The sequence below is a fragment of the Hippoglossus hippoglossus genome, chromosome 18, assembly GCF_009819705.1.
Source record: "Hippoglossus hippoglossus isolate fHipHip1 chromosome 18, fHipHip1.pri, whole genome shotgun sequence".
Lineage (NCBI taxonomy): Eukaryota > Metazoa > Chordata > Actinopteri > Pleuronectiformes > Pleuronectidae > Hippoglossus > Hippoglossus hippoglossus.
Genome location: NC_047168.1, coordinates 16,154,330 through 16,177,531, shown reverse-complemented (window position 1 = coordinate 16,177,531; position 23,202 = coordinate 16,154,330). Strand labels below are relative to the sequence as shown.

Genomic DNA, 23,202 nt, shown 5'->3' with positions numbered 1-23,202 from the left:
GGATTTGACAGAAATGATATTGTGCCTCGTATTAACAGTTAATGGGGTTTAAATTTAAATTCAGTATAAAGTTTTCAGGACATAAAGAACGTGGGGAAAAGAACTTCTTCACATCGTGTACAGAGGAACATTTCAACAAAGAGTGTTATCATGCTCACAAAGCACGAACACACACTCACAGCCCCCCCGAGCACAACCACAGGTTTAATAATTCAATACAGTGCATTAAGTTTCAAAGTTAGTTCAGTTACTCATCTTGCGTAAAATGCCACTTTTCTTTCAAGTTAAAGTGCTTTTTAGTAATATTACGAAACATCTTTACCCCGATAAACAAGGACGTTCATATCAAAGAGCTCAATATGTTCAGGTGGAACTTGTAAAAGTGTTAGAAACGACTACGCACATAAAATATGATACATTCCTTTAAAATCAGTCGTTAAAAAAATAATACGCTTCCAGTATTTTCTCCACCTTTTACAGGTTTTTAATTAATAAAAAAAACAGTACTGTGATTCCGTGAAGAGACGTGAGACTTCACTGCAGAGATCGTTTCTTTAGGGTCATTTTATAAAACTGGTTCAAATAAAGTGGGGGGAGATGATTTGAATGAATTTCCAATAAAAACTACTTAGTAAAATGTTCAAGGAATTAACATTTGTGTTTTTTATTTAATTTGTATTGATGTAGAAAAGGGTTTCCATTAGAATGTGGTGGTAAAACAATTCAAAAGATTCCACACAGAAAAGGCGTGAAGAGACTTTGGAGTGTTTCCCTCAGTGACAGGAAATCAAGTCCTTTCCAAAAAACAAACCCACGATAAAAAAGTTGTGTTGATGTTGTGTTGTACATTTGTACATGTGGCTTTGTAAATTCAGAAGTGGGGTGCAGACGTCTTTCAGTTTCTTCTCTGCAGACTTGTGGCCCAGGTGCTTGACTTCCTGCCGTGGGCTCCACATTTTGAATATGCGGAGGCACAACGTGTTTGATCACCACTTCTTCTCTTGAGCAGCTTGAATCTCAGTTTCAGATCTACTTTCCGTCACACATTGCTAATGCGCACGCTCAGTGGGCTGCTATCTCTGGGGCGCCCCCTCTCCTCCCCCCTGTAGCTCTCTTCTAGTCTCATCTTCTCCAGGTCCGTCCCGTCCTCCTTGCTGCCGCGACAACGGGACGCCTGCGTCGGCAGGCTCGGCGGCAGGGCCGGCTTGATGAAGAGTGGGGATTGGGTTTTGGCCACTTTTTCAAAGAAGGCAAAATCAGCCACGTACTTTCCCGAGGGGGACAGGGACACGACGGGGGGGAACTCGTAGCCCCAGAGGATCTCGTCGGGAAGGTAGGATGTTCGAACCTGGCAGGTGGCGGAGGTCGGCTCGACGGTGGCGCTCAGGATCACCAGCAGCTCAAAGTCAGCGAGCTCCGGGTCTGTCCAGCCACCACCTGGAGGACAGAGGAGGCCTGATATTATTTTCCAAAGCCAACCAAATGCTTTCAGTTCGTCCCGTCATGGTTTTAATACAGTTAAGTACTAAAAACTAATTTCACAGAGTCTTATCCCTGAAACTCAATCAAGCCAAATTAAACACACTCATAGAAACCAGTTCCCTGAATATGTCTGATCTTCTCTTGCAGATCCAGGAGTTATTCATTTCGACCTCGGCCCTCGGCCCCTCCCTTTGTTTGAGTAATCTTTCTAATAAACGCACAAAGGTGAAAAGAATGGTGAGGCAGCGATGAGGTAACTCTTCATTAGACTGAAGGCAAAGTAAAGTGTCAGTAACAAACTACAGACACTTCCTCAAGTAGGCCTCGACAGGCGCAGCCTCGACAGGCTCAGACACATCGTCTGAAGCATGAGGTGGCCGGGTCACTTTAAACTACATCAACATATTCAGATACATTTATATTCATATTGAAAAGCTCATCATTCTTTTGTTCTTTTTCTCTACATAATGCAGCACAGTGTTTATGGAACATGGAACTCAAACCATGTTCTGATGCCCCTGGAAATACATATTAGAACTAATATCATCGGGTCTATGGTCGGGGGGGTAACACCACACAGCAATATCATCTGTGAGGTGTGTGACGAGTTTGTGAGTTTGTTAGAGTTCAGACTGTAGTTGATTAAAATCAGTTGGGGAAAGACACACACTCGTGCACAGAGGCACATGCACATCCTGACATTTCCAAAACATAAAACTCCCCACTTACAAACTGACTCCAACACACACACACACACACACACACACACACACACACACACACACACACACACGTGATCAGAAGAAGAAGAACAACAACAACAACAACAACAACAACAACAAGAGAGGGGGAAACAGGAGGAGGGGACGTGAGAGAAAGAAAGAAAGAAAAACAACAAAAGAGGAGGGACTCGCCCTCTTTGTGTAAACACACACACACACACACACACACACACACACACACACACACACACACACACACAGCAAACGTAAGCTCATATCTGAAATATCAACACACAAGCAAAGTAAAAGCTGCCGCCGGAGATGCTTTAAATGTTTTGTGTAGTTTTCATGCGTCAACACACAGCACCCGTAACACAAAGGACACACAAGAAGACATATGCACTCAAACAAGCGCACACCTGCGTCAACAGGCCCCAGTCAGAATGCAGTCATCTGTCCAAACAGTCCTTACCCTAACCCAGACCCAGTCCCGCTCCCACCGGGGCACAAACACCACGTTTCGCAACCACTTGTGCAAACTGCGACACAAACGTGTTGAGGGATCCTGTGTTTGGGCTCTTTGGAGCTGGGGATCCATCTGCTTTCCTGTCCCAGCAGCGAAGCAGCCGGGCTCTGGACATGTCATGGACATGGACATGTCATGGCCATGCTCTCGGGCTGGACATGTCTCACTTAAATCTCTTTTCATGATTTACAGACGATGAGTCCTGATGACTGTGCTGCTGCTCTTCCTCTAGCGCCGACAGCCATTTCAGATTTGTCTCTTTGAGGGAAATATCTAAGCTGTGAGTTGGATTGTTGTCAGATGAGGTTGGTTGGTTAGTTGGTTGTTTAGTTCGTTGGTTGTTTAGTTAGTTAGTTAGTTAGTTAGTTTGTTGGTTGGTTGGTTGGTTGGTTGTTTAGTTAGTCAGTTAGTTAGTTGGTTGGTTGGTTGGTTGGTTGGTTGGTTGTTTAGTTAGTCAGTTAGTTAGTTGGTTGGTTGGTTAGTTAGTTGGTTGTTTAGTTAGTCAGTTAGTTAGTTTGTTAGTTGGTTGGTTGGTTGGTTGGTTGGTTGGTTGTTTAGTTAGTCAGTTAGTTAGTTAGTTGGTTGGTTGGTTAGTTAGTTGGTTGTTTAGTTAGTCAGTTAGTTAGTTGGTTAGTTGGTTGGTTGGTTGGTTGGTTGGCTGTTTAGCAGGATTTCACAAAAACTACAGGACAGATTTCTGTGTCAGTCAGATCGATCATTGTTTGGGACGTTTCTCCAGCAGCTCACCTGATTTCCCCCCCCCCCCCCCTGTTTCTGATCCCATCATCAGCTTCATCAGCACAGTACCTGCCGTGAGATTTGTCATTGTGACTTCCTGCCGCTGTGTTTGTGCCTTTGCTTCGTATCCTGTTGACACTGACTGGGTTTTTAAACTTCCTGCCTGTTTGATTCTCTTTCAACTGACAGACATCATCAAGGGTTGTTGATCACTCAGCGCGACAGGAAATACATTTTTATTGGCCGCATTTTTTACAAGGCGCATTTTTATCTTCACAATCGTGTGTGTGCGTGTCTGTGTATTTGTGTATTTGTGTGTTTGTGTGTGTGTGTGTGTGTGTGTGTGTGTGTGTCTGTGTGTGTGTGTGTGTGTGTGTGTGTGTGTGTGTGTGTGTGTGTGTGTGTGTGTGTCTGTGTGTGTGTGTGTGTGTGTGTGTGTGTGTGTGTGTCTGTGTGTGTGTGTGTGTGTGTCTGTGTGTGTGTGTGTGTGTGTGTCTGTGTGTGTGTGTGTGTGTGTGTGAGATGCAGGACTACACAGGAAACAGCTGATGTTCTGGCTCAGAGGGTTTGAACAGCCTTCACATGAATGAATGTCTTCGGACTTGATACCAGGAGGTCAGCCGGACATTTGCGTTCACACCTCTGTGGATTTCAGTGCATGTCTGAAAGTCTCCACGCTGTCCTGCCACGCTGACTCAATGCCTCATGGTCACACAATGTCAAGGAGATTCACACTCTGTTGCACTGGAAGCCTGAATTCATTGGTCCTATAGAGCTGTTCTCTGCTGGAGCGTCAACATAGTGCATGTCCTGAACACAAAGAGATAAAGTGGAGGTTTGCAGGGGCTCTAACGCTCCGTCAGCTGAACCAGTTGGTGCATTTCAATGGAAGGAAACGACCCAAAAAGTAGCTACTGTCAGTAGGAACTAGTGACTGGAACCAGCTCTAGTACTGTAGCACTAGAGCTGGTTCCAACATGAGGGTGATCTGAAAGTGTCCCCTGATCAAGCTGCACCATACTTCACACACTCATAGATATCAGTTCCCTGAATGAGAGTTTTTCATCAAAATCCATGAATTATTCTCTGGGACGTCAGTAAAAATGTCCCTGATCCCTGACCCATACCTCATTCTTCCACCAAGTTTCCTGGAAATCCATTCACTTGTTTTTGAGTAATCTTGCTTCCAAACACAAACCAACCAACCAACAAACGGACAGGGGTGGAAACATAACCTCCCTGGCAGAGGTAATGACCTGAAGCTCAAGGTCCACGACAAAGAGGCCGAACACAGAGGGGACTGAAGGGGAACTGGAGGGAAGACAGTGATAAAGACGTGAAGAGAAAGAGGAAATGGAGCGATAATAACAAACAGAGAAACTCAAGTGTGTCAAGTGAGGACAAGAAGGAAATGAGTAGCGTTGGTTTGAAGGACCCAGGGATGTGAAGCTTCCAGCTGTAAGTGGATCTGTGCAGGCTTCGTGTCAGCACCCCAGACTGTACAGCTTTGTGCTCTAATGAGGGGTGTCTCTGGCGTTCTCTCTCACACACATTCCAGCCAGAGAAACCCTCTCCTCCAGAGTCCGACCAGCCCGGCGCTGGGCAGCGAGAGGCCACCGAGCGTACAGCACATGACCGTGAATACCAACACACCTACATACACATACTGCTTATACTTAGTATGAGACTCAAGAGACTCTGTACGGGACGAGGATGTAGGTGAGAGGCAGGGGGGAGCAGAGCAGACCATGGAGAGGGGTGGGGTGGGAGGAGGGCAGCATTGATTTCCAGGACTTGCATATTGGAGCAGAAACAACCAAGGTCCCTGATTGCATCAACTCAGATATACCTTTTGCTGCCCAGGCTCTGAGAGGGCTGTTGTCGTCGATGATGTGGTAGAAGGTCAGCGGGATGATGAGGAAGGGGCTGTCGCTGGACGTGTCCACCTGAAAAGGCACATTGCGCTGGTCCAGCCGCACCGTCTCGCCCTCCTTTGTCAGAGACGTCTGAAGCAACTTCCCCGTCACCTGGGAGCCAAGATGGAGTCAGTACATGAAGCCAAGAGGGAGCAGAAGGCATCCTGTAACCAAAAGGCCCCAGGTTTAATACCTGAAGTGGCCAAGATCTCCATCAGTAGGGATGTGTTCTCAGGCAACGCGCTTACTTTAATATACGTCCTTTCAGAAATGCTGTGACAGTTTGGCAAGCATGCAAATTATTATCATTCAATCAATGTGACGGTGATTTCCCGGCCAAACACGCAGGTTTTAAATCACTGAATATGAATACTATTGAATATGCAAATAACAAAATCTTAACAGCTACAAAAAGGTGCTTTTGTCCCATTACCTGGCAACCTAACAGCAGGCTTTTGCGCATGTTGGCCACTCGGATCATGAGGCAGGGACGACCCTCGTGATTAGACACGACAGCATGTTGACTGAACTTCACCGTCTCGCCTCTTTTCTTGGGACGAGCCACCTGCAAGCGGAGGGGAAGCTGTTGAAGTCTGGATAAGATTGATATTTAATGATGTAAACATCGACTGCAATGTCCCCAGCTGATCAGAACTGTGCAATATACTAGTTATTACACTAGAGATACTTTAAAGGAAGAACAACTTGGTTTTCTGTGAAATAAATCGCTTGCTGTACTTGAACCTGCAATTCCTGTGTTTAAATCACTGGAATCTACAAATTACAGAAGGATATGTCTGATATTTCACACCCCTGGTGGTCGAGTGTGGTGCAAGACAATAAGACAATAATCACATTTTTCTAACTACCTTCGCAAGGAAGGTGCCGGTGATGAAGATCTCCATCACCATGGTGATGACCAGCTGAAAAATGAGCAGGACGATGGCGGCAGGACACTCCTCTGTGATGCACCGGAAACCATAGCCTATTGTGGTCTGGGACTCCAGGGAGAAGAGGAAAGCCCCGGTCAGGGTCTTCACCTCCATCACACAGGGGGTGTGGTTGGAGGGGGGGTCAAACTCTGCACAGAGGAAGGGAGACAGAACAGAGGACCATGCATTTGGGGGTAAAAATCAATGTTCTCTTCTGCCAGGTCTTTCTCATGCCCTGTCTGACAAACACTATTCCTATGTGTCCTTCATTGTCTCGTTCACAAAAAACGACTTGTGTACTTTCTCTGTGAAAAGAGGCACAATGAGGCATCAGTGTTTGAGGGGAACCGCGCTGCCGGATGGGAAATGTTGAAGTATCGTACCAGAAGCTTAAAATGATCGTATTTTGAGGAAAAGTATTGTACGTGACCAGAGTAGGGATGGCATGCTCAATACTGACGCTCTTATTTTGAAACATAAGACAGATGACGATCACGTTCGTCATCACAAGCATGATTGGCTGAAAAGACGTCATGTGAGAAGAGTAAACAGACGTGATCCAGATTACAACTGACAACACTAAGTGTCAGAAAGGATCAAATAATCGTGCGTCTGGAAACGCTGAGTGGAACAGAGGGGGGGGGGGGGACAGACACTGGCTCGTTATAGAGCTTCATAAAGACTCTAATGATGAGCCTTGAGTCTGAGTATGTTTTATTATTTCCACACCCTCTGCAGTTCAAATCTATTTCATCCTCCAACAGCCTCCCCCCCCCCCCCTTACCCAGCAGGTCTCCATGCACCAGCGCCACCAGGTACCAAAGCACTCCAAACACGAACCAGGTCCCCGCGAAGGTGGCAGAGAAGAGGAAGAACTTGTAGCGCCACTGCATGTCGAGAAAGGTTGTCCAGAGGTCGCGGAGGTACAGTGCGCCTCTCCCGCTCACGTGCTCGATACGCACGTTGCTTCGTCCGTCTTTGGAGAGGACACGGCGCCTCCTTCGCAGAGCGCTGGTCCCCACAGCGCCTGGTTCCTCTCCACCCGCCCCAGCTCCTCCGGCCGCCCCTGTGGAGCCCAGCAGGGGCTTGGTGATGTCCGTCTGCGTCTGGGAGTGGCATACTTTCTGGGGGGAGGAGCCCTCTGAGGAAGGGGGAGTGGCTGAGGTCATGGCTGGTACTGCAAGGGGTCGGAGACAAAAGAGGAGACCATTAAAAAGACGACAAAGATGGACAACATGATGACTCCATAAAAGTGAAGCCATAGCGTCTGGATCACCCCCTGGAGGCCGGCAGAGGAACACGTCATAAACCCCCCTTCCTCCATGTTAGTTGATGGGACATGGACCAAACTAAAAAGTCAAAGCACACGTCAAGTACATTGTTCTCAAAGATGGTTTCTTTCATTTTAGGTAGTTCTTATTGCACTCATGTTTATGCAAATTTTTCTGATAACTTTGGTTTTAATTTGTAATTTGATGCTCATGATTGACAGCTGAGACCGGCTCGCGATTGGTCGAGCGTGCGTATCGGCGGCACCTAAATACCGCAGCCCCATCGCTTCTATGGCAGCGCTCATATCCAGGTTCCAGGATATTCTGGCTTCATTTCTAAATTGTGGGAGGAAGTGGAGACGCATCATCAATCTTCACATGTAAACTATGGGAAAGAGGATGGCCGACACACAGGTTACAGACTGTGTTACATCAGATGAACAGCAGGGGAGTTGAAATGAAAAGCGGCACAATGTGGGCAAGAGGAAGGAAAAAGAATCACATGAATAAGAACAGTGACAGAGAGGAACATTTGGGAGGGAGATGACGACGAGGATTAGAAGCACATGTAAGGTGGACAGTGTTCTTGCTGACCAGGGTGGTCCATTTAAGCCCCTTCCACTTTTCACTGGAGGCAGCTGGCCTTGTCAAAATAAAAGCCCCCTTTCAGCATGAAGGCACAGCTGCTCTTTCACATTAAAAGCGTGATAATGCTGGCCCGGTCGGTTGCACAAGACGGCTACTGAATCGAGATGAGGAGACACTATTCACTGTTTTCTTCCACTGGTGTCACCCGCTTCCATTTTGCTGACAGCTGTTTTCATGCTGTCCCTTTCACGTTGGGTCATGTTGTCACTCGAGCACAGACCTCAAGTCTGCAGCTGCAGCAGATGTGACACATGAAGATTTGCATTTGGACATTGGAGCCTTTTTACCAAAGGGATGGATGTTTAGGGGGAAGAGGAGAAGGACTAATAGTATTCGTGGGAGCATTTCTTATTGGCTCAGCAGGTGGGATCTTCAACAAGATGATTCCAAAGATGCTCCATCAGTAAACACCTGTGTCCTGTGAATGGATGTTTATGGTATGGGGCTGCTTCTCATGAGGGGTTTGGGTAAAACTCAAGTTCAGTAAGATCTTAATGTTATCACATACACTATATTTGCATCATAGTCTTTATATAAATATGAATGACTCGTCACTTGACCAATCACAATTCAGTCTCAGCTGCCAATCGTGACTTTTCCCCCATTTATATCATCGAAACACGAATTAACACATGGAAGAACCTGACATCAACATCTCTTGAGACAGGCTGGAGCGCAGACTGTGACTCAGACTGCGTCTCCCATCATGAATGGTTGAGTTCACTAATGCTCTTGTGACTGGGAGCAAATCCCTGCAGCCGGAATCGGACAAAACTCCTCCCAGACCCGTGGAGCTGTTCATCTGTGCGAGGATGGTGTCGTCGTGAGGCAGTGAAAGTTCGATATGGGTGTGTTGGTGTCAACAGTATATTCAATGAGAAGTCTCCCAGCAGCCCCGGTGCCATCGACACTGTCCCTGTGAACTCTGACAGTTTTACCCTCGTCTTGGCTGCAGTTCTCCTCGTCCTTCCTTTCCCTTCCCTCTCTCGTGCCCTCACTCGCTGTTTGCTAAATGGCCCTTTTGTCTCAATCTGCCTCTGCTTTTCCGCTGCGAATTTAACAAAACCAAAAGACAACACAGCTAAAACAAAAGACCAAGAACCGAGGCGATGTGATACGCTCTGTCCTTTCCTGTCCTGTTTGACCCGTCCCTCTCCTCTCTCCATGCCGGAGCTCACACTGAGTGAATGAATAGAGATCTGTGTTGATGTCTGTGCTGTGAATACTAAGATGTGGCGGGGAAGAGAGCGGGGGGAGGCGGGGTCAAGAGGAGGCCCATTGATTGGTCCATCTCCAGCTGAACTCTGAACCCTGAGGAGCTCCTGCCTACACATACAGTAAACACACACATATAGACCTGTTCAGCAGTTACATTACACAATGCAACCGACTGTCCAGAGGAATGTTTGCAAAGCTCAGACCTCACACACAACATCTACCAGCTGATTGCACATATTTATATTCATTCATTCACAATGCTGACGTTAGTCTTTATTCTTCTTATTGTCAATCACATGAAAAGACAAAACCAACAAGTCTCAGAACCTCCACACGTATCTCTGGTCTTCTGTTGGCAGGAGACCAGACCGTCTCATTTGGGTTCGGCCTAAAACATGCGAGTCCTCAGAAGGATGCGTTATTTAACAAGTGGAGATGCAGCTACGTTATACTGTCATAATAATCCATCAAATACCTTCTTAGTGATTATAAACGGGGAAATGTCACCAAACAAAGTTGTATCAATATCAATCGTGGAGTCGGTCGGCTGTCGTCAGATGAAGAATTGGAATCTGGGAGCAACGGACAATATTTCTTCGATATCTGGGTCAAAACTCCATCTTCCATTGACCGCACATGGTTTACAGTCAGTCTCTTTTTACCTGTGGGCAACCACAGCCTCCTCAAACCTGAACCACAAGGCTGCCGGCAGCAGAACCCTGTCCCTGGCCTGCAGACCTGTCTATCAAGACTAAATCTATATGAACTGAAGCAATAATTGTGAAGTGCGTCCGTCTGTCTGACAGTGATATTGATGGATTCCCTCCCTTGACAATGACTTTTCCCCCTGGCTGAAACAACCACACAGGAGGTCAGGATCTCTTCCTCTCCGTCCGGCTCTCCGTCCCTCTCCTTCCCCGTGTCCCCAGTTCACAAGAATCCTTTGTTTACGAGGAGATGAAAGGGACAAAAGCCACCATTGAAAAATACGACTGGGTGAGCGAGTGAGAGAGAGAGAGAGAGAGAGCGAGTTAGACGGCGAGAGGAGAGCACGACGGAGTGTTGACGTGTGTGTGTGTGTGTGTAGGGGTTGTGTTAGCGCGGTGTGTGTCTGTGACTGTGTTTGATCGTGTGTGAGTATGTGGTGCTCGACGCGGTGAGGGGGCAGAGATGGCGGGGGGGCAGAAGAGAGAGAGAATAATTGGTTTTGAGGGGAGGATTGAGAGAGAATGGAGCATCGGGTGACAGAAGGAGAGAAAGGGGAAGGCTGAGAGGAATGGACGGTGGAGGAGAGAGGACGGGGTTTGGGGAGTGAAGGTGGAGGAAGCAGGCGGGGGACAAAAGACAGTCATTAGTATTCCAGAGGAGAGAGTAATCCCTTCCACTTGGCAGCTCCTGTCCAGCGTCCACATCCACAGAGACACCCCAGCAGTCTGTCCACTGCACTGAAAGGCCTCAGTACAACACAGCTTCATGGCTGTGACCACTGTCCCCTGGACGGAGAGTCCCACATCCCCACAGGCAGGACGAGGCAGGACGAGGCAGGACGAGGCAGGACGAGGCAGGACGAGGCAGGACGGCATCTGCTCGGCCAACGCAACCCGCCTCAACCACAAGCCGAACTGAGAAGCTCACCCTGCCTCGCCACTGAGCTGCTGTCGAGTCAAAGTCCCAGCGAATTAGTTCATTCAGAGCAATTTGACGTAAAAGCACAGGATATTAACCACGGCCGTCAGGGGCGGGTGAGGCCACAGAAGGAAGTGCTCCAGGTTTACCAGCAGGTTTCTGTGATGGATGTGTGGAGAACCACGTGTCTCTAAAACTATTTATCTCTGAATCATCAACATTTCACAACCTAAGAAAAACTTCCCTGGTTTCTGCTTCACTTTGCTTCATTTCAGGAAATCCAAGGATCCCTTGAACCCGATGTGACCAAACGAGCGTCGTGGCCAGTTTAAGTGAAAGTTGAGGGTTCAGGTTTGATTTTGTATCGATAATAATCAAATTCTAAGGTCTATCTTATGTTTTACCCTCTTTAAAACTGTGCGGATGTATTTTGGGTCACTTGGACTCAGTGGAACATGCTAAGTCGTAGCCTGTCGCTATAAAGAGTGAGCCACAATAATCATGGGGCGAGGCCACTTTTCAAACCGTCACTGGTCTGCACACAACTTGCATCTTCTTCAAATTCCCTCAGTCAGCCAATCGTTGTGCCAAGTGAGCACGATTGGCAGATTGTTGCTTTCGGGGGGGTCACAGACATGTTGTCAGACGTAACAACACTAATGTCTGAAAGGTGAAGTGTCAGGAGCTGTTTGACCATCGGAACTTCCCCTGAACCTTTTATTTCATCTGTTGCATGAATCCTCGAATGTTCAAGACAACAATAATTGATAATTTAATCCAACAGCCCAATGGGAATCACAGTGGTTGTATGTAAATTCTGTCTCAGGAGGCTGTAACTGAGGTCACTGAGCCCCTAATGAGGCCTTTGCCACTCGCTTTCTGCCTCAAGCTTTAGCATTTCAGAGGTGTGTCTATCATGTATCATGTGTTTGACTTGGTTCAATGCAGGGGCCCCCGGGTCCCTTCTGCCCGGGGCCCCCAAAGTTACATAATTTACCTTAATGTGGATTTCACAGCAACAACAGGAAGTGAAAGTGAGCCGTAACCATGGCGATCGGACATTTGTCTCAATGGCTGTGTGCGTCCAGCAGAGTGTCCAACACAAATCCAACACTTCCTCGGCCCAGAACTGCTCGTGGAAGACTTACGACTTTGAGCTGAATGAAACAACGGAAAGCGGCTGTTGGCCGCCGGCCGGTGATTTAACTTCTACCGTCTTCACCGAGTCGGTCGAAGTCTCTCTGCTGTGAATCTGACTGTTCTACGACTGTTGTGGTTCTGGGGAGGATTTCTCCGCTTGTCTTTCTACTGAGTCTCTCTGGACTTGGAGGGAAAACACCATTCACACACACATGTGCTGCTACGAGCTCGTTCAGCGACTTCTCAAATCGCCCAAACAATCTTTTGACCTGTTTTGCATTTCAGTATTTGAATAAAATCTTGATTTAATCAGGTATTCTCATTGAGATCAACTAACACCTAAGACCAGAAGACAGCAAATCAACACAACACAACAGAGTTAGTAAATTAAAGCAACACACGGGGGACATGAAAAATCATGAAAAACATCAGATAACTAAGATTTCAAATCACCAAGGGGGATGTTAAACATATTGCAGAATATAAAAAGAGCATAATTACATCTTCATGAATAAATAACATAAGATTGTTTCTTCCTGACAACATTAACCATAATGTTAGAAATTATATTTATTATAAATATTCATGCATGTAGGATATGGAAACTTAATTTGGCGAAATGTAAAAATAAATATTTCAAAGATAATTTTTCCACTAAAACAGACAGAATATGAGTCCTTAAGTAAATTTACACAAAGATACAAGTTGAAAAGATGATTATAACACAAGTAATAAACAGATCTACACATGACTTCTGTATTTTGAGGTAAAATTCCTGTGATACTTTAATGATAAGAAGAAAATAGCTGCAAAAGACACATGAGACCTTGAATGTAAAATGTTTTGTGAGTCTTACCTTTCTGAAGAGCAGCTGGGGAACGTGAAGACTTAGATCATTTCACCGATCAGCAAACATGTGAAGAAACACGTTCAAGCTTCTTTTTTTCACGTCTGTCTTGTGCAAAAAGTAAAGTGATGTCAGGGATTTGACCTTGTTGACGACAGGTTTTACATCACTCCCACCGTGACATCACATTGTTTGCTCTTAGCTTTTCGTTCGTAGTCCTTCTACGTTGTCGTCATCCTTTATTTTAAAAGAAAAAAGAAAACCTCCCTGGAAACAAGAAAAGCAGGAACGGCCGTGAGGAGAGGCCTGGACGAGCCAGCGGTCAGTCAGTGTCTCCCAGCACACTGGTACTGGTGGCACCGGTTCTGGCTCTCTGTTACTGGGTCATTATGTAATCAGATGAGCACAGTTTGCACTTCTTCGTCCTGCACGTGAAGCAGAGAGGGAGTCCAGTGTGTGTCTGAAGTTAAAGAAGCCTGCGCTGTCCACTCCTCCAGGACCCCCCCTGCATGCCTCTCTTTATAAGCCCACCAGTATTCAGCCGGCCGCTGTTTCACGACATTTTTAATTCATTAATTCAACTCTCCTCCCAGCTTCTCCTCCTACCCTCCCTCTCCGCGTCGCTCCCCGACTGTACTCTATAAATGGGCCTCTTTGTTGCGAGGCCTCCTCCGCTGTTTCAGCCTTTGTCAACTTTCTCATGTAAATGTTTGATGGTCATAAGATACAAGCCTGGAAGTTGCTGCATAAAACGGAGGTTTTTACAAATCAAAGAAAAGCCCCCGGCTCTGTTCTGGAGCACTTGGCTTCTTGCAGTGTTGCGTTGGCCACGCAGTTTGCAGTGGATAATGTCGCTGCATCTCTGTGAGGCTGTGCCACGTCCGCCTGCTCGCTGCAGTGCACATGGTCCTGCTGTGAATGGACAAATTCATTCAGTAACAAACATTTCACCACAACACTGGCGCTGAGGCTGTGACATGTTTTGTCACATAAAAGTGGCCGTACAGTATATTTACTCAATTTCAGAGGTTGCACTTTTTACCAAAGTTTAGGCTGCAGACTTCAGATTGGCTGAGTCGTTGAGCTCCACCTCAATCCGCTGCGACAAAGACTCCAAACAAAGATGGACGACGCGTCTCCGCTTCCTTCCAGGTCCAGATACGAACACATCGCCATTTTGCTCATTTGGAGCCAGAGTCTGCACCGTAGCGATCGGGGATTGAGTCGCGGTATCACGGTAAGAACTACCCGGACTACCCAAACTTGATGTTCGGTCCATGTCCCATCTCCTAACACGGAGGAGGCAGGATCTATGACCTATACTGCAGCCGGCCACAAGGGGGCTGAAGTTTCGGCTTCACTTTCAGAGAGCTGTCATGTCGTCCATCTTTACGACCAGTTTATAAAACATCATCGATAACAAGTCCACACTTGATGCACAAGCTCCTAGAGGATTATTATGGAAACAGTGTGGTGATGCAACAGCACAATAACCAGTACAACTTGCTGCTATAGAGTGAATCCACTTCTCTATGGGAGCAGTCTAATGAGAGTATTTGAAGTTAGAAGGGTTTTGTGTCGTCCCATCATTCAGCGCTTGGCTTTTTACTTTGTTGTGACAGGAGTTAAATTTACCTCACGTTCTTATGAGAGTCCCTTCGCGCATGAATCTGCAGCGGAGACTCGCCGCACAATGAAGCAGGCGCTGCGCGATATGTGGCCCGGCCGGTTTCACACGCACATCAATCTGTGGGGCCCCTCCAACCTGCCACCGGGTGTTGTTCCCCTTCAATGCCCTCTACCATCCCCTTACCGGGAGCACTGGGGCCCTGCGTCCCCGGGGGACTGGATCACATGTGGGTGTAATGAAGGTCAGGGTCCTCCTCGGCTTCCTGGGTCACAAACCTCGACTGAAGGACATCAACCACTGTGAATCCACAGTATTTACATCCCAGAGTATTTAACCTGCTGTGTTTTATACAACAACAGAACCGAAGCAAATTTTTTACAACACGAACTTCTGGTATTCTGGCAATTACATCTAAATTGTGTAAATATAAATTCACTTCTTTCTCTTCTTGAGTTTGTTTGGGCAGAAAAACCCTCGTATAAAGTGTGAGTGGTTGAAGTCCATAGTACAAAGTACTGTGAGTGGCTGAAGTCCATAGTACAAAGTACTGTGAGTGGCTGAAGTCCATAGTACAAAGTACTGTGAGTGGCTGAAGTCCATAGTACAAAGTACTGTGAGTGGTTGAAGTCCATAGTACTGTGAGTGGCTGAAGTCCATAGTACAAAGTACTGTGAGTGGCTGAAGTCCATAGTACAAAGTACTGTGAGTGGTTGAAGTCCATAGTACAAAGTACTTCTTACAGACTGAATATTTCCCTGTGTCATATCTTACCCACTTTGTTTTCAGTATCTTTGTACGAATGTGACCTCGCTCCACTAACAGAGGCCGAGACCTTCGGCAGAGTTTTAGGAAAACTGTGTCACTGAGGTCAGCGGTCGGGGTGGGGGGGGGGGGGGGGCAGGAAAGAAAAGAGAAGGCAGGGAGATGGGGGGGGGGGGGGAGTGGATGAGAGACCATGAAAAAGGAGGAAGGAAGGAGAGAGAGAAGCAGTCGGAAGTCAGCATCATGTTTCTATGTCATGAGTGAAGTCGTGAAGTTGACAGAGGACAGTAGATGTGGTCATACTGGTTTCTGACTCCACCTGCTGGTTTCCTGTTGTACACATCTCCAGGGTGATGGCAGAAGATAGATCTAGATCTATACACCGATCTATCTGTGTCTATATCGATCTTTTCTGGTTTTGATGTTGGGCCTATTTGGTCCGTATCTCTGCTCGGAATCAAAATTCATTCATGATTATTTTACTTTATTCTAATTTCACTTATTGATATACTGATCAGCACAGAACATTAAAACCTGTCCCCTCATCTGGTTCACATGGACAATTTGTGTATATTCACATTCTTCACCCACTGGATTCCTACGTATTGAAACCATTTCCTTTTTGAAACGAAAGCATCAGATCGAACATCAAATGCATTTCATGATTCATACCTGATCAAAGGAAACTGTAAATAAAAAATAGAGTGACAGACAAAACAATGAATGAAATGAAGATTTAATTTATTCTTTTAGCTTCAGCATAAACAGACTTCATGTAACATTTAACGTTTTTATTCAGAAATCACAAACAAAACTAATATGAGCTTGGTGTAGGTGTGATTAATGCTGAAGGCCTCTAGAGGTCACTGCTGCTCTCTAAGACGCACGTAGCGTGGATCACTTCAAACTGAAATCAAGTAACACATGAAGCAGGAAGTCATGTGAAGCAGGTCAGGAGTTTTCAAGATTCCATCTTTAACTTTGAAAAACCAGCAGCTCACAACATCTGCTAACATCTGCTAACATCTGCTAACATCTGCTAACCTCTGCTAACATCTACTGGCGTTGCCGTCTCGTCAGAAGACCTTCGAACGTACAAGAGACGTCCTCCATCTTGTCCTAAGAGACGACCCAGTAACATCACCTCTTCTCTCACTTCCCTCACATAGAGACCAGGATCATTCATATAAACCCAGTTGGAGAGATATACACGTTATCTTTGCTTCAGCTGAGGTGGAAACACGTTTCCTCACCAGTGAGGCAGAAGATGGTGAGAGAGAAACATGTCAGATGTTTAAACGCCATCAAAGTTTAGTTCTGCAGCAAACGTACGTGAGCTGACACAGAAACAGCAGATCTACGTGTCTGGACCCTGTGAAGCCAGAAATGAGATTAGAACTATTTACAGAAATCCATGCTGCAGCACATTAGATAAATGTGCATTGTGTGCGTGTGTGTGTGTGTGTGTGTGTGTGTGTGTGTGTGTGTGTGTGTGTGTGTGTGTGGTAACTGTTTCCTCCTGCAGGCTATTTAGTGGTTTATAAGATTATGGTCTATTGAAGAAGTGGTTCTCTGCACCAAAGAAGCAAAAAGCTGGAGTTCACATTTTGAGGAAAGTGTCACTTCAACAGTTTCATACGCGATTTCCAAAAGTCATTTTTTGTCTTTTTGGTGTGTTTGTACAAAAATAACTCAACAACACATCGACGGAATGTCACCAAAGTTGGTGGGAATGCTACTTGGGATATTATCTCCAAATGTTTATATAGATAACCCCTAACCCCTTAAGCTTATATAGATACAATATATGATCAAAGTATTTTATGAAATGATCTTTTTCTATGCATCAGCCCTTCAAAGCTTTTCCTTTTGTGGTGTTTTAGGATTGAGAAGATGAGGAGTGGGTGAACAGCTCAGAGAACAAACCTTTCTGGAGACTTATCTTCATACACTCTGGACAACGTGACTTGTTACTGACACGAGAACATTCAGAGAATATCGAGACTTTGCACAATCTTAAAAATCAGGTTTTTGCATATATTGTGACGAGTGAGAAGGTTTATTATTAGTAATAATATCCAGGAATGTTTTGGAAGCTTTAAACACGTTGGGCCCTTGAATCCTTGTCACCTTTCACCAGTTTGTCTTCATATATTTTCCTCTCACAAATCCAGATTCTTCTTATACAATGGAATCAATCAGAGTCCAGACTGAGCAGGAGCACGAGCTACAGCTTCCAGAATAATTCATTTGATGACTGATGCAAGTTTGGTGAATATATTAGCGTTTGTTTGCAAACACAAACTACACTTTGCACACAAAGAGCAGAGCATGGCACCGATGATTGTCTGACCCGACGTGTCACAGTCACTGAAAACGCTTCAACCTTTGGCTTTTCTCCAGCCTTCGGGCAGCTGGTTTTCCCAGCGTTATCTTTACGGTGATAAGCCTTCTGCAGGTTATGTAAAACACTTTTCAGAATATACATTCTCTATACATTCACAGAGGTTCAAGTACCTGGAGAGCAGTTATGAGTGGAAGGTCGCTTTTTTTTACACCTTTTGCATTTTGGCGCTTATGTAACGTTGGTCCAGAGGAATGTGTCCTGACAGGAGCCGGAGCCCAACGATGGCGTCTGGCATCAACATGAATGTGGAACAGTGGATTATAACCTCCAGTGCTTCTGTTTCACTTCAGGGAGGAAACCAGGCTATTCTACTGGGAGTGTTTTGGTTTGTATCGGCCACTCGTTAGCGATCAGACGTAATAAGCACGAAGACAACTTCACCTCATTCGTGAACATGAGACACGTCGAGTGGATTTTCATCGACCGTGGCTCCAATTGATATTAAAGCGTATTTGAGGAGGAAGTGAAGTCCTGTCGTCCATATTTATTCACCGCCTTTGGACCGGAGGCCCTGGGAATCAAACTACTAACCTTTGCAGGCCTGTCTACAAAGTCAAATCCCAGATTCCTGTTTCTGAAGTTAAAACCCGCCCCTTTGCTTAACGCCATCATTGACCTCAGATCAGATCATGAAGATCCTGAGCGGCTCACATGACTGAGGACACGTCACCACTTTACAAATCCACGTCTGCGCCGAGCAGCTTCGGTCTGTGACGATCAGTCCTGTGATGCTCTGTGACGAGGATAATGTGATTATCCATCACATGAGCGGACAATGTGATTGTGGCTCCGAGAGAAGAGTTTGACACCGGACGGTTCCGTCAGTGATGATCAGGGATCGGTCACAGGTGTTTGGTCGAGGTCGTACTTTTACACAATCCTGCAGCTCAGAGCTTTAATGGCAGTTTCCACAGAGTTCACGGTTCAGCAGCTGATAACACTTCAATTTCTTTGCTTTTCTTCCTTCTCACCAGAATCAACACACTTCAGCAAGATTATCAGATCATCACCGAATTATGTCAAAATCAAACCTCATGTTCACATAATTAGTCTCAATTTTTCTCTATAATTCACAAGCTGCTTTTCAATTTGGAGTTAAAAGCTTATAGCTACGCACATGAATAACGTTATGCCCCCAGTTTCAAGTCTTATTCATGTTTAGCATCTTGGATAAGGACATATTCTACATTTAATATTCTGATGTAATTCTTGTTCTGCTCCTTTGTCTCTGCAGTAACACACAGTCGAAGGCTGCTGTGCATACATTGTAGTTTGCAAACAATTTGCACAACTTGCACAATTACACAACCTCTATCGTCCTCTTGCTCATTCAGAAACAGCCTTTGTGTGTCATAGTTCTGCTTTTTATCATCTGTTCCTTCTTATGATCCTGTGTCGTCCCATTTTAAATACTGCTTGTTGTACATGTGTGGTTCTGATGATTGTATTTTCTCAGAAGTCATCACATCATATAAACCAATTAACATATTTACTGTCCTGAGCACCTATGATTCAATCAAACAAACTTTATTATTATATTAAAGATAAAGTTACAGTCATATGATTAACATTTCCATTTCAGTCTATGCCTGTCACGCCTCTTGTGTTTGTACACAGCGAATGAAAACACCAAAGTCTGAACAGCGACCTCTGAGAAACATGTGAAAACACCGATGACTCAAATGTTTCAGGTCTTTCAGGTTCAGGGTCACAACATGAGAAGCAGTGGAAATACCCCAACACGGTCTCACAGACAGACACCGTGTCCCTCGGAGCTTGTGCAAATATTTTACCCTTTAGATGCAACAGACAGGAGCTGAGTGACCCTTCCCGCTCGGCCTTGACACATTTTCCAGACTCTGCCCTCAGTGTCCCATAAACATTTCCCGGCACCACAACAAATCTAATTATTCACCGTTTGTCACAGAATGTACACGACTGACCTAATTTCCCGAATCCTGACGCATCCTGTTTCAGGGACGAGCCCCCGTTGAGGAGATTGGACAGTTTGTGACCTCGGCTCCTCGGCTCATCAGGAGCCACCAGCTGGAGTCACCGAGCAGGAGATCAGCAATTCACCAGGATCTGTCGAGAAAACAGCACATACATGAATATGTTAGACTCTTCACATATTCACGTATTCGTTATACTTCTACTTATTTATGTGAGAACAACACAAGAGAAAAGTCTCATGAAGATATTAAATATCACGTATCTGTGACCAAGCAGCTTGTAAATCATTTCTTATAGTTTCCCCCGTTGTTTTCATTTGTAACTCGTAAAGCACCTTGTTTAGATCCCGATATGCTTTGTATCTATAGTATTACTTCTACTTATTGTACATAATATTTATATTATTCATATGAATAAGTATTATTATCCTTACAGTAAAGTAATGCATGTTACTTATTGTATCCTATGTTTGACTCTTGCTGCTGTAATATTACAAATGTCCCGCTAGTGGGACTAATAAAGGATTATCTTATCTTATCTTATTTTTATTCTTAGTAAACTTCCTCATGCTGCTGTGTCATTTGTGAACTTCCACTACAGCGGATCAATAAAGGTTCATCTTGTCTTATCTTATCTAAATCAAGTTTATTATTATTAATAACGAACATTCAAACACTGATTGACAGGACAGTTTTAGGAACAAAGACACTGAACAGAAACAATGATCTGAGTTCATCTGAGGACCTTGAATGCATTTCTCTGGTTTCCTGTTTCACAGCAGCTGAAGGAAACGTCCTGATAATTAGGAAGTGAGAACAGAAGGGGTCCGAGTATTGAACCTTGAGGTATCCCACATTATAACCTGGCTCAAGGCTGGACAAATTTAATTTACTCAACTGAAAATTGAATTAATACACAAGCAAAGGAAATGCAACAAATGAAATATGGTGGCATCCGGGGGGGGGGGGAGAAGAAGAATTTAAACAACAACCAGCTGAATTTCATGTTCCTGCACAAAGAGCGTCCTCACTCGACTGAAACCAAGGGGTGGGTTCAGACCCTGACGTCTGAAGGATCGATGGACGGAGACATGTGATACGACGTCCATCAGAGGTTCAAGTTGCTTCGACTCCGTGTGAGAACTTAGCATTAGCTCTGGCAGCTTTGCAAATGACATTGAACACGGCAGATGAGGGCAGAGGAATGCATGGCCATGTGTGACACTGTGAAGTGTCTGCTGACATCCCATAAACACATCCCATAAACACATCCCATAAACACATCCCATAAACACATCCCATAAACACATCCCATAAACTGTGTCTGTGTTCAGCGACGACAGAAACCAAAAGGATTTCTTCACACATGGATCTTTACATAAGTTTATCAGCGTTTGAACACGAACAAATATTCTGAACAATCATCCAATATCACATATTCATAATTGATCTTTTTAATATGAAATATTCATATCACAAAAAACTGGACAATCATCACTTAATGAAGCCAAATGATCTGGATCGCCCCCTGGTGGCTGGCTGCAGTAGAAGTCATAAACTTGACCTCCTCCATGTTAGCAGATGGGACATGGACCAAACTAAGAAGTCATGATTGGTTGAGTATTTGTGCTACAATACCACGGCAAACACCGACATCTGCAGCTATATAATATAATATGATATAATATAATATAATATGATATAATATAATATGATATAATATAATATAATATAATATAAATAAGACTCCTCCTGTCCTCCTCTCAGCAGCTCATGTTTTGGCTGATATTTGAATTGGCTGTATAAACATGCAAGCCGGTCACTGGGCGGGATCGCGCCGCAGTCAGATGCTCCCCTCTCATTGGCTGAGCCAGAGGCGTGTTCCCTGCAGCCGAGGGAGGTCATCGGGTCAGCGACTCGTTATCAGACAGAGATAACAACTGTCCCGGTGAAGCCAGAACCCAAACAGAGTCAGAAGGAAGCCACGGACCCACGAGGCTGGATCCGTGTTGTGGTGCAGCCGCTCCCTGTTTGGCTGCTGTTAGACTTCGACAAGGCTTTTAGGACCTTCATGAGTAAACCAGAGCAAAGATCACAGTGGGCCGGATGCTCACTTGTGCAATGTTTACAGGTTGAGTTCCACCAGATGGGTTTTACTGTCCTTAGTCTATCAGAAGAATATATATTAAATATGGAAAGATGAAGGCTTTATTTTGTGTAGCAGTACAATCCAAACATGTTGTGTGTTTTCTCAGTGCCAGTGAAAGCCTGGCCACGTGACCTCAGTCGTGTCCCTACAGGCCAGAGTCCCGGGACTGATCAGCATTTAAGGGTGAAAAATACACAACGTACCCAGATGTTGTGTTTCCTGAAGTTATAGTTACTAATGAAACTGTGATGTAGCACGTGCAGACTTTACTGAAGCTCGTCCTGCTTCAGCTAAAGTCGTCCTTCCTCCACCCTCGTCTCTCTGGATCTGTAGAGCGCTGCATCTTCCTGCACGTTTGCTCATAGGTTCAGGTAGTTGTTGCATTTGCAGAATAAGGATAAGGTCTCCCAGGGATCCCAGGGTCCAGAGAATCATGAATGAAGTAACAACATGTGTTTGTTGGGCTGCTTCAGTTCAGTTCCCCTTGACAGGCAGAACATGTTTACACCATCGTCTTCTTCAGAAAGATACGAGCTGGGTCAACGCACCAAGTGATCAGCCCCTTCCAGCCCACCGCTCACGTTTCCATCACCCTGACACACTGGTGAGAGAGGCCTGGTCCTCTGAGGGTCAGCTTCACCTTGATGACGTCAAAGTGCTGCTTTATACCTGATGATGATGATGATGATGGTGATGATGATGATGATGATGATGATGATGATGGTGATGATGGTGATGATGGTGGTAGGTGATAAACTGTGATCGTACATTTAGCTTTTGACCTTTACTTATATTGGAGGAGAATGATTTTCCAACAACTAGAAAACTACACAAACTAGATGGACTGACCTCCCTCTGACCTCCCTTCACACACTTCAGTAAACTGTGTGTGTGTGTGTGTGTGTGTGTGTGTGTGTGTCTGGGTGTGTGTCTGTGTGTGTCTGGGTGTGTGTGTGTGTGTGCGTGTCCACAGCGGCACATTGATCACAAGACGTTCTGTCCAGGTGATGTTCCTCGTGATTGTGAGATTGTACGTAGCGCACTAGGACAAATGTGGAGCCATAAATGAGTGAATCAAATAAACCTACTGGGCACGCACACACACATACACACACACACACACACACACACACATACATACACACACACACACACACACACACACATACACACACACACACACACACATACACACATACACACATACACACACACACACACACAAACACACACACA

General features: G+C 45.3%; 2 protein-coding genes across 3 annotated transcripts in view; both read right to left on the bottom strand.

Annotated features, from left to right (window-relative positions):
* Positions 1–12: 12 nt before the first annotated feature.
* Positions 13–13,636, bottom strand: LOC117779113 (ATP-sensitive inward rectifier potassium channel 10-like). Of its 2 annotated transcripts, none has more exons than XM_034614997.1 (6): positions 13,076–13,563; positions 7,101–7,503; positions 6,254–6,465; positions 5,818–5,949; positions 5,318–5,495; positions 13–1,437 (listed from the first exon to the last, which is right to left on the bottom strand). In XM_034614997.1, exons 2-6 carry the CDS (start codon positions 7,483–7,485, stop codon positions 1,040–1,042), a joined length of 1,305 nt encoding a protein of 434 aa, XP_034470888.1. In that variant the 5' UTR covers positions 7,486–7,503; positions 13,076–13,563; the 3' UTR covers positions 13–1,039. The 2 variants fall into 2 exon arrangements, with proteins under 2 accessions (XP_034470888.1, XP_034470889.1); XM_034614998.1 differs by having other exon boundaries at positions 18–1,437; positions 7,101–7,493; positions 13,076–13,636.
* LOC117779098 (calpain-1 catalytic subunit-like) overlaps positions 10,972–23,202 on the bottom strand; it is a 38,243-nt gene continuing 26,012 nt past the window's right edge. The window contains exon 24 of the transcript XR_004616922.1: positions 10,972–11,025. The gene's annotated coding sequence lies outside the window, so the exon portion shown is untranslated. The remainder of the gene's footprint in view (positions 11,026–23,202) is intronic.